Source organism: Galendromus occidentalis, unplaced genomic scaffold, assembly GCF_000255335.2.
Source record: "Galendromus occidentalis unplaced genomic scaffold, Mocc_1.1 scf7180000076600, whole genome shotgun sequence".
NCBI classification, from domain to species: domain Eukaryota; kingdom Metazoa; phylum Arthropoda; class Arachnida; order Mesostigmata; family Phytoseiidae; genus Galendromus; species Galendromus occidentalis.
The window spans coordinates 247571-259272 of record NW_003804589.1 but is presented as its reverse complement, the minus strand read 5'-3'; the positions used below and the strand labels follow the sequence as shown (position 1 = coordinate 259272).

At 51.7% G+C, this 11702-nt stretch overlaps 1 protein-coding gene across 1 annotated transcript; it reads right to left on the bottom strand.

The window, feature by feature from the left end:
- Positions 1 to 2304: 2304 nt before the first annotated feature.
- On the bottom strand, positions 2305 to 10387 carry LOC100907925 (galactosylceramide sulfotransferase). The gene is made up of 8 exons (XM_003739862.1): positions 10345 to 10387; positions 6337 to 6480; positions 5805 to 5924; positions 3763 to 3908; positions 3377 to 3602; positions 3158 to 3298; positions 2657 to 2834; positions 2305 to 2468 (listed from the first exon to the last, which is right to left on the bottom strand). The coding sequence occupies exons 2-8, from the start codon at positions 6441 to 6443 to the stop codon at positions 2331 to 2333; spliced, it is 1056 nt and encodes a 351-aa protein (XP_003739910.1). The 5' UTR covers positions 6444 to 6480; positions 10345 to 10387; the 3' UTR covers positions 2305 to 2330.
- Between the last annotated feature and the right edge of the window lie 1315 nt (positions 10388 to 11702).

Sequence of the window (11702 nt, the reverse complement as noted above, 5' to 3'; positions counted from 1 at the left end):
TCGGTGAGATGTAGAATCTCCTAGCCCGAGCAAGTTCTGAACTGAAGATGAATAAAAGGTTCAAGCTCAGTAGCTTGTCTTCAATCAACCCTGTGGCGAGATCCGTAAAATTTAGTGCTCGATTCCCCTGGGATCCTTCATTCCAGGGGATGAAAGTGACGTGGTCGCGAGTTCCTCGGCTTCCGAGAAAGAAGACTCCCCTCTCTTTCCAATGACTGTGTTTTTTATTCCTTATCATTCGGACGGCGTTCTCCTCATATGTATTTACATTCTGAATACAGAACTGTGAGCCGATTCGTCGACCGCGGCAACTCCTGCCCTCCATCAATTATCATTTACGAACGGTTTTCCAACAAAACTTACGCGGGTCTGGGGAGCGAGCGACAGAGTACCGCGCGAGCGAATCGTCTCCGGAGAATCGATCCACTTTTCTTCCATCGAGGGGTTGCTCGTCGCGTTCGGATCAGGGGAAACATCGATACTCCGCGCTGTCCCACAAACCCTCGCACCGACCTTGAAAGCTATACAATGGTCTGCCTTGCAAATATCTCCCCGATTGCTCGCCCAATATCACACAATACCTCTCTAACTCTGGTCAACGCAATACAAAACCTGCCTCAAAATCAAAATATATGGGCTGATTACTCGAAACGTAGGCCTATCTGTGATGATGTGGCTAAAGGAGATGGTGCTGTTCAGCGTGATAATTCAAGTCATACAGGAAAGTAACCTTAAGTTTGAATCGGTTTCTGAGCTGGCCCCGGGCCTCTTGTCAATACGACCGACTACCGCGACCTCATAGGTACGTCGAACAACACGATGTCTGATGCTCTACCTACGCGTACCTATATCACCAGATCTGATATTTGCTTACCAGAGCGATGGGTAAATCTTTTACTTTGGGTTCTATTCTTCGTTGCGTCGCCTCGAACTAGTCTTGCTGAATTCTCGAGCTTTAGACGACTTCCTCCGAAGTCCCTCTGCTTCCGACCGCGCAGCAGATCAAATTTTTCGTTTGAGAGCTGATTCGAAACTCAGTTTTCCTTGGATACGTTGCTTCATGCGATGCGCTCCCTCCCAGAGGGCAGATCCTCTTCCTACGGGACGATTTTATTGCTGTTTTATGTCCGGTGGACGACGAGGGGACCGAGGCAAGATGAACGAGCAGCGGCACAGTCCACAAGGAGTTCGACCACCTGCTCAGATCTGTCATTCCTGAGGCTCCTTCCGTACTCGTCGCAATGAGCCTCATTCCCCGCCAGAACTCGCCTCTCTATCTACATATATGACAAGATTACCACCCTCCCGGGGAGTCCGATTCAGTCTGGCAGATAAGTCCCTGTAGATCAAATGAGTCATCTAAAATCTGACTAATTCCCGGGGAAATTCTCAAAATAGTTCTATTGTTGCGAGACGAGCTCTCGCGATTCCACCGGGATCCCCGGAATTCCCTCTGACCCTCGTAAAAAACTAGGCGCATAGAGCGTTCGTTCTTCTGATTGGACGACTTTCCCGTATTCGGTTATCAGACTTCGCGTTCACTTCAAGTGCACACACCACGCACCTTGACGGAAGATGCTCTTTTGCTCACACCGATCGGATTTTGATGAGCGGTCCGGGAAATACGGACGATTCTTATCAGAAGACCGACCATCAACGACTTACGAGATCACCTCCCCGGAACCCACAGCGCTCAATCGCTCCAATCGGAGGACCTTCCAGATCGGATCATGAAGGTTTTGTAATTTCGTCAACAAGCCAACTCCGGGTGCGTCAGGAATCTCTCGCTTCGTTTGGGAGCTCGAAGTTGTTCCGAACGACGGGGAGGAATCCAATTTCCGATAATACTCCGATCGCTATCCTGATGCGACTCGGAGCTCCAGGAACAAGCGCGGCGGTCGTAAAACTTGATCCTGGTAATGTCTGATTTCGGAGATGAAGCTTTGGGAACCGTGGAAGAGCTCATAAAGCAGACGCGAGCGTATTCATCCCTTCCTCCATCGATGGAAATTTTCTGTACGACAGATGACACGGAAAGGATTCACGGAAACCTGTTCGTGTACTTGTTGAGCGATCTGGTTTCTCCCTGTTACCTTCGACCGACGGAGAGGATAGAGGCGCTGGCTCTTCCACAGTGACTTCGCCGCACAATGGGAGACGGGCTTCACAGAGCTCTCTGGTTTCCTCTATGGAGGCGATCTCCAATCACTCAATCGAGCGACCCAGCTCAGTCGTTCTCTTTGTCGGTGGCAGCTCTTCCTCTCGATCACTTATCACAATCAGGTCTTCTTTCGCATTTACATCAATTTTTCTGTCGTGCGAATGAATCGTCAATGCCTCGTTGAAGACGAGGCGTTGAAATATAGATTCCTCTGTCGCTCTCGCAAATAAGCTGCGTAAGCGAGTTCTTCCCTGAGGAAGCGCTGACACTCAGGATCTGCGCCCTTGCGCTCCTCGAAGTACATCACCTGGAAAAGAGCCGGTCAGCAATGTCTCAGCTGGCCATTTCTCGCTCGTCGAGCATATTCACACTCCGTTGTCCTTTTACCGCCTGAGACAAGCCCGATACGCGACGCGTTCGGCCGGGCCAGGCGCGTTCATCACGAATCGGGGATGACCGAACTGATGGCAGAGATCTATCCTCTGATTTACTCACTTGATTCGAATATATTTTTTTCTTCTTCGCTGTCTCTTGGTCAACGTTCCTGACGGTATCGACGCACTCGTTGTACCAGAATTTCGTTCTCTCATCGATAAGCGCTTTTTCTTCAGCAACTCGATCGAGTCCGAACAGCTCCAATTTTTCGCTTAGAACTTTGTTGAAGTGATCGTAGCTGGAATTCGAAACGGCGTTATCAGCAAGGTGCTTCCGAAAGGGGAGTTTCATGGTCTATCGCTCTTGGGAGTGTTCACCCCGACTCCCGGCGGCCTTCTGAACAAGTGACGAAGCTCGGCTCGTGCTCTTAGAGTCCAAAACCTAGGGATTTCCCAAGTTCCGCTCTCCTCAGCTGTTTGTCTTTTCTCTCCCCAGCTGTTTGTCTTTTCTCTCCCAGCTGATTGGAGAAGCGTCGCGTGAGTTGCGCACTCCACCGCTCGCCGCTCTGAGAGCTCCGCGGTGTCAAGGGGAAAGAGAGCAAATTATCTCGAGCAGACTCACATCCTCTGATCGGCTTCGTTGAGCCTCTTGAGGGTATCCGCGTCCTGTGAAGTGAGTTGTTGCTCGATTTTCTTGTAGCTGGTGGATCGGGCATTTTTCTTGAACAGGATCACGTCATCGACGTCCCAACAAAGCAAATATCTGCGGAGAGAGTCAGACAGTATTAGAAATCCTACCCGGTATCGACCAATCGATCCGAGCAGTTTACAATCATCTTACCTGAGGAGAACGAGGGATTCGGGCATGCGCTCAGCGATCAGCACAAGATCGAATGTTTCTTCGAGACGTTTGATAAATCGATCGACGATATCGGCGTTTCGAAATTGCGAAGGCGGAAGACCAAGGTCGAAGGCCATTTGATTTAGGCCAAACTTTGAAAATTTCCGTTCTCGATAAATAGGATCCAGCGGCTCTGGGTGTTCTCGAACCAAATTCACGAGAGATACTGCGTGGAAAAAAACAGTTTGTTTCATTCAGTCGTCTCCTCAGCTTCGTCCCTCGGAGCCACTCCGAACAATTATTTCTGTACGATTTCCTCTCCGAAACTCCCTGCCCCGAGAGCTCCGACGTGATTCGTGAGGATCGTGGCGGGTCTCTATACTCACGTCTGTACATGCGTTTCATGTCGTAGTATGAGAACATAGAAGCGAACAAGGCCACTGGGTCCCTAAGAATGGTGATGTAAACGGTGTCCGACGGCATCACCTTTCGCACCTCAGTTCTCTGGAAGCGGGTGTGTAGCGCGAAAATGCTGCAAGAAATTCCAATTAGCGGATGAATTAGGGGAAAATTCCTTCTATCCCGAGACTGAGTTATCCTGCACCATTCTCCCTATTCGGGTATGGGGAAAACGGCGTCGGCGCTACAATCGTTTATCCAATCGCCCTGGATCACCAGCGGCGCGTATGATTGCCTGCGAGGAGTGGATAACTCGCGCGTCTCGCCTTCGGCATGCCTGTTGGGCCGCGTCCCGATACCGCTGCAGGAACGACAATGGGCGCATCCTCGCGGATTCGTGCGCCCTTGACCTTTCGCCGGCAGCAATGAATTAGGATGCTTGTGGGCGTTATTCCCACTTTTTCCGCCGGTCGTTCCGTTCGTGCCATTCGGTGCTTTCTCCCCAGCCTTGGACCATGCTCCGCTTCCTGCAGGTGGAGCTGTCTGAATTCGACGAGGCTGCTGAATGCATTCGGCGGGCTGTTGCACGAGACACTTCCGACCAGCCAAGCTCGACGCAGTTTTCCCGTCGAGAAGACCCCGTACAAGCTTTGACAGTGTCGAATAAGAGCTTCCTGCAATCGATTCGAGAATCGAGCGGGTACACGAGGACTGTCTCGCCAACAACGTCGCCAACGACTCGAATTGCCCTGAGCGGCGGAGTGTGGAGGGCCAACTCCCTGATAAGAATCACTCTGGCTCTGACCAAGTGCAGCGGAACCTGCTCGGTAGCCAAGTGGAGAGCGGGCCACGGCAACCCCGATACAAACTCCACTGAGCGTAACGTTACGGCTCAAGGACGCACAGCATTTGGCTCTCATCCACTCCACTCTCACGAATCTCGTAGCTTCCATTACTCGGATCCCCGACAGAGGGTGGCCATGTAGCAGAACGCTTGTGTGTATCACGAAAAAAAAAGACGAATTCGCCTCGTATTGTGGCTTCCCCCGACACGACAGAATACAGGCGCAGGTTGAGCCGGCATCAATACCGCCACGTCAAGCGAGGGGAGGCTTTTACGCGTATGAGCTTTTTGCCGTGAGGGAAGCGCGAATGTCAATGCGTGTCAAAGCGAGACAGGTCGTCATCGTCAATTGTTCCGAGTCGACTCGGAGAGTCTGCTCCGGACTCGAGATCCTTCTGCTCCCTTGACATCCGCTCATTCGGTATGCGCCATGAGAGAGCGGCATATGACGGCTGTCGCTTTGAGCGGGGTAGGACTTCGGCAGAATTCAAGATCCTGACGCTTTATCTCTCGCGGAGGCTCAGTCGGATTAACAGAACCCGAGGGTACACGTTGAGAGACCCACTCGATGACCAGAGCAGAGCTGACTGAATGTTGAGCAACGACCAAAACATCAAAAACGATGGACCTTTTCTCTAGACAAAGACCTGATTTTCGATGCAAACTCCTGACCGTTTCTCTGATTGACATCAAGAATCGCTGCTCGGCATGACTTCCCCCGGAAGAATGCACAGTAAGGACTAGCGAGCCGCTATGGATGGCTTGCAGAATGCTTGGAATTCCCAGGATCGAACGAGACCCGGGATAATCTCCGATTGTCTTGAACAAGCCATTCGCAAAGTCGCGTTCTCTCACCATCATTCAAATTGAAAGAACGGGAGCTTGGCCTGGAGCAGACGAAGAGAGACGTGAAATTCGCGATTTCACATCAATGCCCCACGGCCTTCCGCGAAGGCGGGGTACCATTGTAAGAACCTTCGACCTGCGAGCTTTGTCGTCCATGCGACTGAAGTAACACGTTATCGGTTTCGAGAAAACCGGTCAGAATTCGACCTCACTCCCCCGTTGATTCTTGTCCTTCTTTTCCGCTTCATATCGGTCGTTATTCAAGTGTTTCCGCGCAGAAGTTGAAATTGATTACCTACTTGTAAATAGAATCCGACACTGCTGCATCCTTCAACTCACCTGTATGTCACGGGCCGCACAGTAGTTGGAAGCATGGCTCGATTGAAATATTTCGGATGACCGAAGTAGTTCGTGCCACCGGGCGGGAGAACAAACGTCAAGTTGTGCTTATCACCGTATCTGCGGGGATCGAAGTGAATTCTTAAGATTGTCTGAGTTCCCTAGATCGGAATCAGTCATCCGATGCGCGCACTGAAGGAGGGAGTCGAGGGCTCCCGCGAATGACTCTGCTATGTGTCTACGTTGAATCTTCGTCCGGCCCTTTCGGAGATGGCTCGATGCGAACCCGAGACCCTCTCCGGAGAATAGTACCGTACAAAGACTCGCTTTTGCCTTTTGTGGGTCGGAACGAGTCTTCTCTGCCCGAACCGGGAATAAGGAGAGAAGGGCACACGAGACCAGGCCAGCGGATTTCAGGCGGGAGAACGCGTTTTTTCGGGACGAATACGGAACCAGATATGGCGGGATGCGAGATCTCAAGCAGACACTTGTCCGATTTCGGACGTGGAGGGGGAACTAATTGAGCACTCACCGGAAAAAAACGTTCTGCACGGAGGAGCTGGCACATTTGTGCGTTTTCATGAAGTAAATATGTTCTCTCTTCTTGCACGCATACGAAGCGGAGTCGCTTGTATTCATGAGGATTGCCGCCTCGGTGTCTCCGAGGATCGGTGTGCTGAAACCGAAAACAAAATTCGAATTTAACTCCTGAATACATCTCCTCGAACTCCGTTTTTGCTGAACTGCATACAAGCCCGGTCGCCATCCGGGTATTCAATGCACGACCGGCCTTTCTCTCAACGAGACATGTCGTGTAGATCGGAAACATCATGGGTGTCGCGGAGTCGATTATCTTGCTGGGATTCCCGCGCGCCTTCCCAGCCCGTCAGCCTACTCCGTGGTTACCCCGCCTGATACGCGATGTGCATGCAGATGGACAACGGACCCCGTCATGCGACAGACTGAAGCGCGGACTCCGAATCGATTTCCTCGGTACCCGCGAAGTTCCGGGAGCGATTGCCGTCAGCAACAAACTATTCGATCAAATATCCGGCTCCGGTGGCAATTCACTGTCCCCTACGTCACCACGGAGTTCAACGAAAATAACGTGATGCGCCCAGAGCTAATATATCTGCATATCCAGTCTATGCGACAACTCCGGGCAGCGAGGAGGATGTTGGGCTCATGCCCGCGACCTGTGTGTAGATCAAGTTTTCGGCTCCCTCAAAATTGACCAGATTCCGGCTAGACTGGAGGCAACATCGAAACTCAGAAGGACTTCCTCTGAAGCCTTCTACGCTCAAACAGCGGAATTCGGAGGCTCCGGCTGTGTCAACGCAAGTTCCCCCGTTCGAGGCGAGCTGCTTGTGGACAAGAAACCTCCGACTGCGTCGTTAGCGAGAGCATCTGCGAACAGCTGAAATTCCCTTGGAAGTTCCAAGTTGGAACGCGATCGCGTCAGGAAATCCTGGAAACGAGTCGCTAGTCCTGCTGAACAGATATCTCACAAACCCCACGTTAATTCAGTCGTTTCATTCAACTTCCACTCCTGAATGAGACCAGATGACAAAGCCAAGTGGGTCGATATTGCCAATGACCGGGATCATCGCCTATACATTGGACGTTGTTGGTGGAATTACGGACGACAATGCTTTCCTCACACGCTTGACCTAATCACCCTAGGCTCACTCAGTGCACACAGAAGCTCAGAAAAACGAGAGCTCCTTCGCTCTCCTGTCGTAGCTAAGGATACGAGTTCCCCGCAGCCCGGAAATCTTTGTTTTCTCGAGACACACAAATTCATCATCTCGGAGCGAAAATTTCCTTGCGAGCAAGCAACCGGCCCGGTTGCGCGCGACTCGAATTCCTCGGAAGGTTCCGACGTAAACAGCATCGCTCGGTATCCTTCGTGATTGTCAGAAATTCATCGCTCCCCCTACTTGGCTGAAAGATGAAAAACTAGACCCGGATAAGGATGATCCGGCAGGCGCGCAGGAGAGCTCCCGGAACTTTTGCCGCTGCCATAAGCTCATATCTTCCTGGTATGAGAATGAGTCAACTTTTTGTTGCTGATGCCAGTGGACGGGGGAAACTTTCTTCCATCATCAGACGGTCTCGTTCGTCCTCGGCGGAACTTCCCATAATCGGCTTAAATATGGCTTCAGCGGAGAAGCCATGCCCAAATCAGGTCGATCCGGTTATCAGATTGGAGCGAGTATCGAGTCGGAACAAATTAATCAGCCCGACCCAGGGCGCGGAGACGAAGTATAGCCGATTGAAAGAGGATCACCGATGAAGTCATCATCCATCAATCTCGAAAACAACAGTCAGAAGAGAAGATTTCCCGCTCGCACAGGACAGCTTGTCACGACGGCACGCAGAGAGGTTACCGGGGGTAGCCAAATTGCGATTCCGGAGGGAGGTTTGGACGCCTGTCCTCGTAGCAAACAGGAACGGGTTTCGCATCGATACGACTGAATGGCATCGGTCGATTGGGTAAACAAGCCTCCGGAACTCGTGCCAAAGAGTGGAATGACGGATCTTTCACTTTACAGTCTCCGAGTTTCATACAGGTGATGATGATATCGAACTCGGCAAATCGTCTGAAATCGATCCGAGCATCCACGATTGAAGACTCGAGCGTACGGCTCCGGGCCCTAGTCTTTTCAAGCATGCACGAGCACCGCATATTTCTCCACCGCTCCTGTCGGAGAATTCCTGCTCTCGACGGAAAAATCCACCCAGGAGGAGAGTTATTGACACATGCCCTCGCTGCAGCGGCCGTTGGAGATGATTGATTCTCGTCGAGCTTGCCCTTCCCTTGCATGTTCCGACGTGAAGTAACGCTGTTGCAAGTTTCGGACCCCGAGCTGAGTCGGAACTAACTCGTTGATTACATCGATAAACAGTCGCCGCGGCTTATCTCTGAAAGCTCAGGGAGCAGTGATGGAGGATCGGTCTGTGGACACGATGCCGATTTTCGGAAGCACCAGAGTACCTAGCCCAAATTCCAGAGCGTGTGATACAAGCGCGCTGAAATCAACCATCGCCGATCTCTCGCCTATCGCGATCAGAAAGGTGTCAGACAATTTCGAATACCACGGAGATTTTTCTCGATTAGAAGAACTGGGGTTTCTATCGATGTCGACCCTATTTTGCGACAGCAGCTTGGTTCCCGGAAACTGCGGTTGACGAATTTTCTCGGAAATCGCCGTCGATTGTGAATCTTCCGCGGTCCGTTCCGTGACAAGAAAAGAGCGCATACGGCCTCTCATTATCTCCAAGTCGTACATTGTTGCCTAACGATTCGAGCATCTATGTAAGATCCGTGGACACAATGAACGGCGAAGACAATACAAGATGTACAATCAGGAGGACCAACTATCTTGCTCCAATGCAGACAATGGCGCGGAATCAGGGCCGATCTATTCCCAGAATCGGGCTGTTGTCACTTCTGACTGAGTCGGGCCGGATAGCACCGTTGCCAAGCGATCGTCCCCCCCCTAAGATTGCGATCGACGAATTACTGCTTGGAGAGGGAGGACGCCGAGTCTCGGCTCACAGTTGTGATGAATTTCCGGGGAGCTCCCGCACTCCTTGCCGTTAGTGCCGTTAGGCATCCGAATCGGCGGGCATGAACTCCTGAAGTCTATTCAATCAGGATCACCAGCCCTCGAAGATCAGCGAATGCGCTCGTATAATATCGGGGAAGCGCCCGTGAGCTCGACTCAGGGATCTCGATAATCGAGGTGAGCCGATTTCGGGGTACAGCTAATCTGTGGCGTTCTCTGATGCCCCCACCCCCTCCTCGAGCTTGAGGAATCCGAACCGATTTGGATACAAAATGCAGACTTGCGGAGACCGTCCGGAAGCCTGAGGTGAACTCGTGCAATAATTCTTGCGGAGTTCCCGATGGGAATCTCTGCCAGGAAGGAGAGCCGCTGGAGCGCCGATTTCCACGCAGAGGGGGTCGCCGAGTGGCTTACACAGTATGATTTTACCGGGTTGAATCCGCGGAGTGATGTTTCCGAAGCGAAGTTTGGAGCGAGTGGAAGCACGTCTCCAAGAAAAAGGAGAGGTCGAACATGGCATCTCGTCGATTGCATTGTGGACACCTGAATTCCCGGAGGCACATGTACAGCGCCAGCGGTACAATATGGGCATCGATCAGTGGGAGCCATACGGCCTTGAGGAGCTTATTCGGATGGGACCTTGCTGGATACTCGATAAGCTGCCGGTCGGCGGCAGCTTCCCCTTTCGGGACTATCAAGTGAATGATGGCCGAAACATGGAGCCCCCGGACAGTCGTATCTCGACTGAAGCGGAACTCCAAACGGACTCCGGGCCGATCGAGTGGATTACAATGACATTGATGGTATCGTGATGCTTCAGGATTGAGCGAGAGTAGCAAATGGAGCGTATCGGCCGATTATTATTAGAGTGGTCATTTGGGCGGGCTCCTCTCAAGCTTCCGCGCTACACTGCTCCGACTCTGTCCGACGCTTGGAGTTCTTCGGAGTAAACCATTGGAGAGACTTACGTGTAACTGGCGCTGAACAGGAAGCATATCGCGGCGACGAAGCAGATTGTAAGGATTATCCGCACTTGACGTGCTCCGCAAAAAGCCGACAGAGGTAATGCTCGCTGCTTGGGGTCCAAGTGACCGCCCACCAGTCTGAAATGAATACGTTGGTTAGGTCTGACACGGACCCTGACCGTGACGACCGTGAAATGCGTCAAGCAATAACACGACAACGACGAACACCACTGTTAATGGGGGATAAATTCACATTAGAAGTGATCTAGACCTCCACCGACGCATGTTCGCAATGCTCAGTTCTCTCTGTGCCCGTGTTCGCATGTCAACTCACGTTTTACTGTGTCCAATGATCATAAAATCAGTCTGCTTTCCTTGTACCTAGTCGCCTACTATCTCCTCCGTCCGATTCTTATCGACGTTACGCCAAGCGGCTTCAGCGGACACATTTCAGTGAACGTTAAATATTCTGGAAATTTTCGGAGTCTCTCGGGCACCTCAGATCGAGAAACTTCTCCTCCATGGTCGAGGTGTCTCTCCGCTTTTGCATTTGAGGTATCGGAGTTAAACGTGAGCAACAATCGAACAGAACGATTTTTTTTCCCTTTTGACTCACGGCTCGTCCTCTGGAGGCGATATCAACCTCCTAATGGAAAACTCAATTTCGAGCGAGACCAAATCTTTTCGCGAGAATGTACATGCGAGTATCTCGACCGTAATCAGAGCTGCGAGAGCGAGGCTCCGTTCGACTACCAGCCGAGCGAACGGTCAGGCGAGCGGGCGGGCAAACACGTAAAGAATATATGAATTTTGCTCTGCAATACCCCCACGTCGATGATCCACCTTAAGCTCTGACTGAGACCTCGAGGGGGGGGGGGGTTCGTAGGTATTACATTGTACATAGAAAGTTCCCCTGATTCGCTGCGTGGGAGGAGTAGACCGAGAGGCGCAAGCCGATGGGGTTCAGCTGTGTCACGACTTGGATAACAGGAGGCTCTCTCCACGCGCCGGCGGATCACTTTCTGGTCTCCACGTCGGATCTCTCTCTTGAATCTCTCGGACTCCACGCATTCTATTATTGCTAGAACGAGGATCCAAATGACTTATGTTTACCTTTGTGTTTGGAAGGCGGCCATCGATCACGAAGGACGGGCTCCGTCTCGAACTTCTAAGCTGACTGCACTCGGCTGGTGGTACCATCTGAAACCGAGAAACTCCGATTAGGGAAACAAAAAATCGAGGTCAGATGTGAGGCGAACCACCTAGCTGGATAAAGGCTAAGGCGCGGCTCGGAGCATCTGCAGTGTGAAGCCTTTTAGCCTCTGCTCAAGGCAACGGACACAATTATTATTAGCTGTCGG

What these genes read in the sequence shown, in the direction of transcription:
- LOC100907925 (XM_003739862.1), bottom strand. Translation starts at nt 6,443, where the DNA reads ATGAATACAAGCGACTCCGCTTCGTATGCGTGCAAGAAGAGAGAACAT. An exon ending in GTGCGGCCCGTGACATACAG is followed by an intron (nt 3,909 to 5,804) that starts GTGAGTTGAAGG and finishes AATTTCTTGCAG; the next exon opens with CATTTTCGCGCTACACACCC. An exon ending in CATGAAACGCATGTACAGAC is followed by an intron (nt 3,603 to 3,762) that starts GTGAGTATAGAG and finishes TTTTCCACGCAG; the next exon opens with TATCTCTCGTGAATTTGGTT.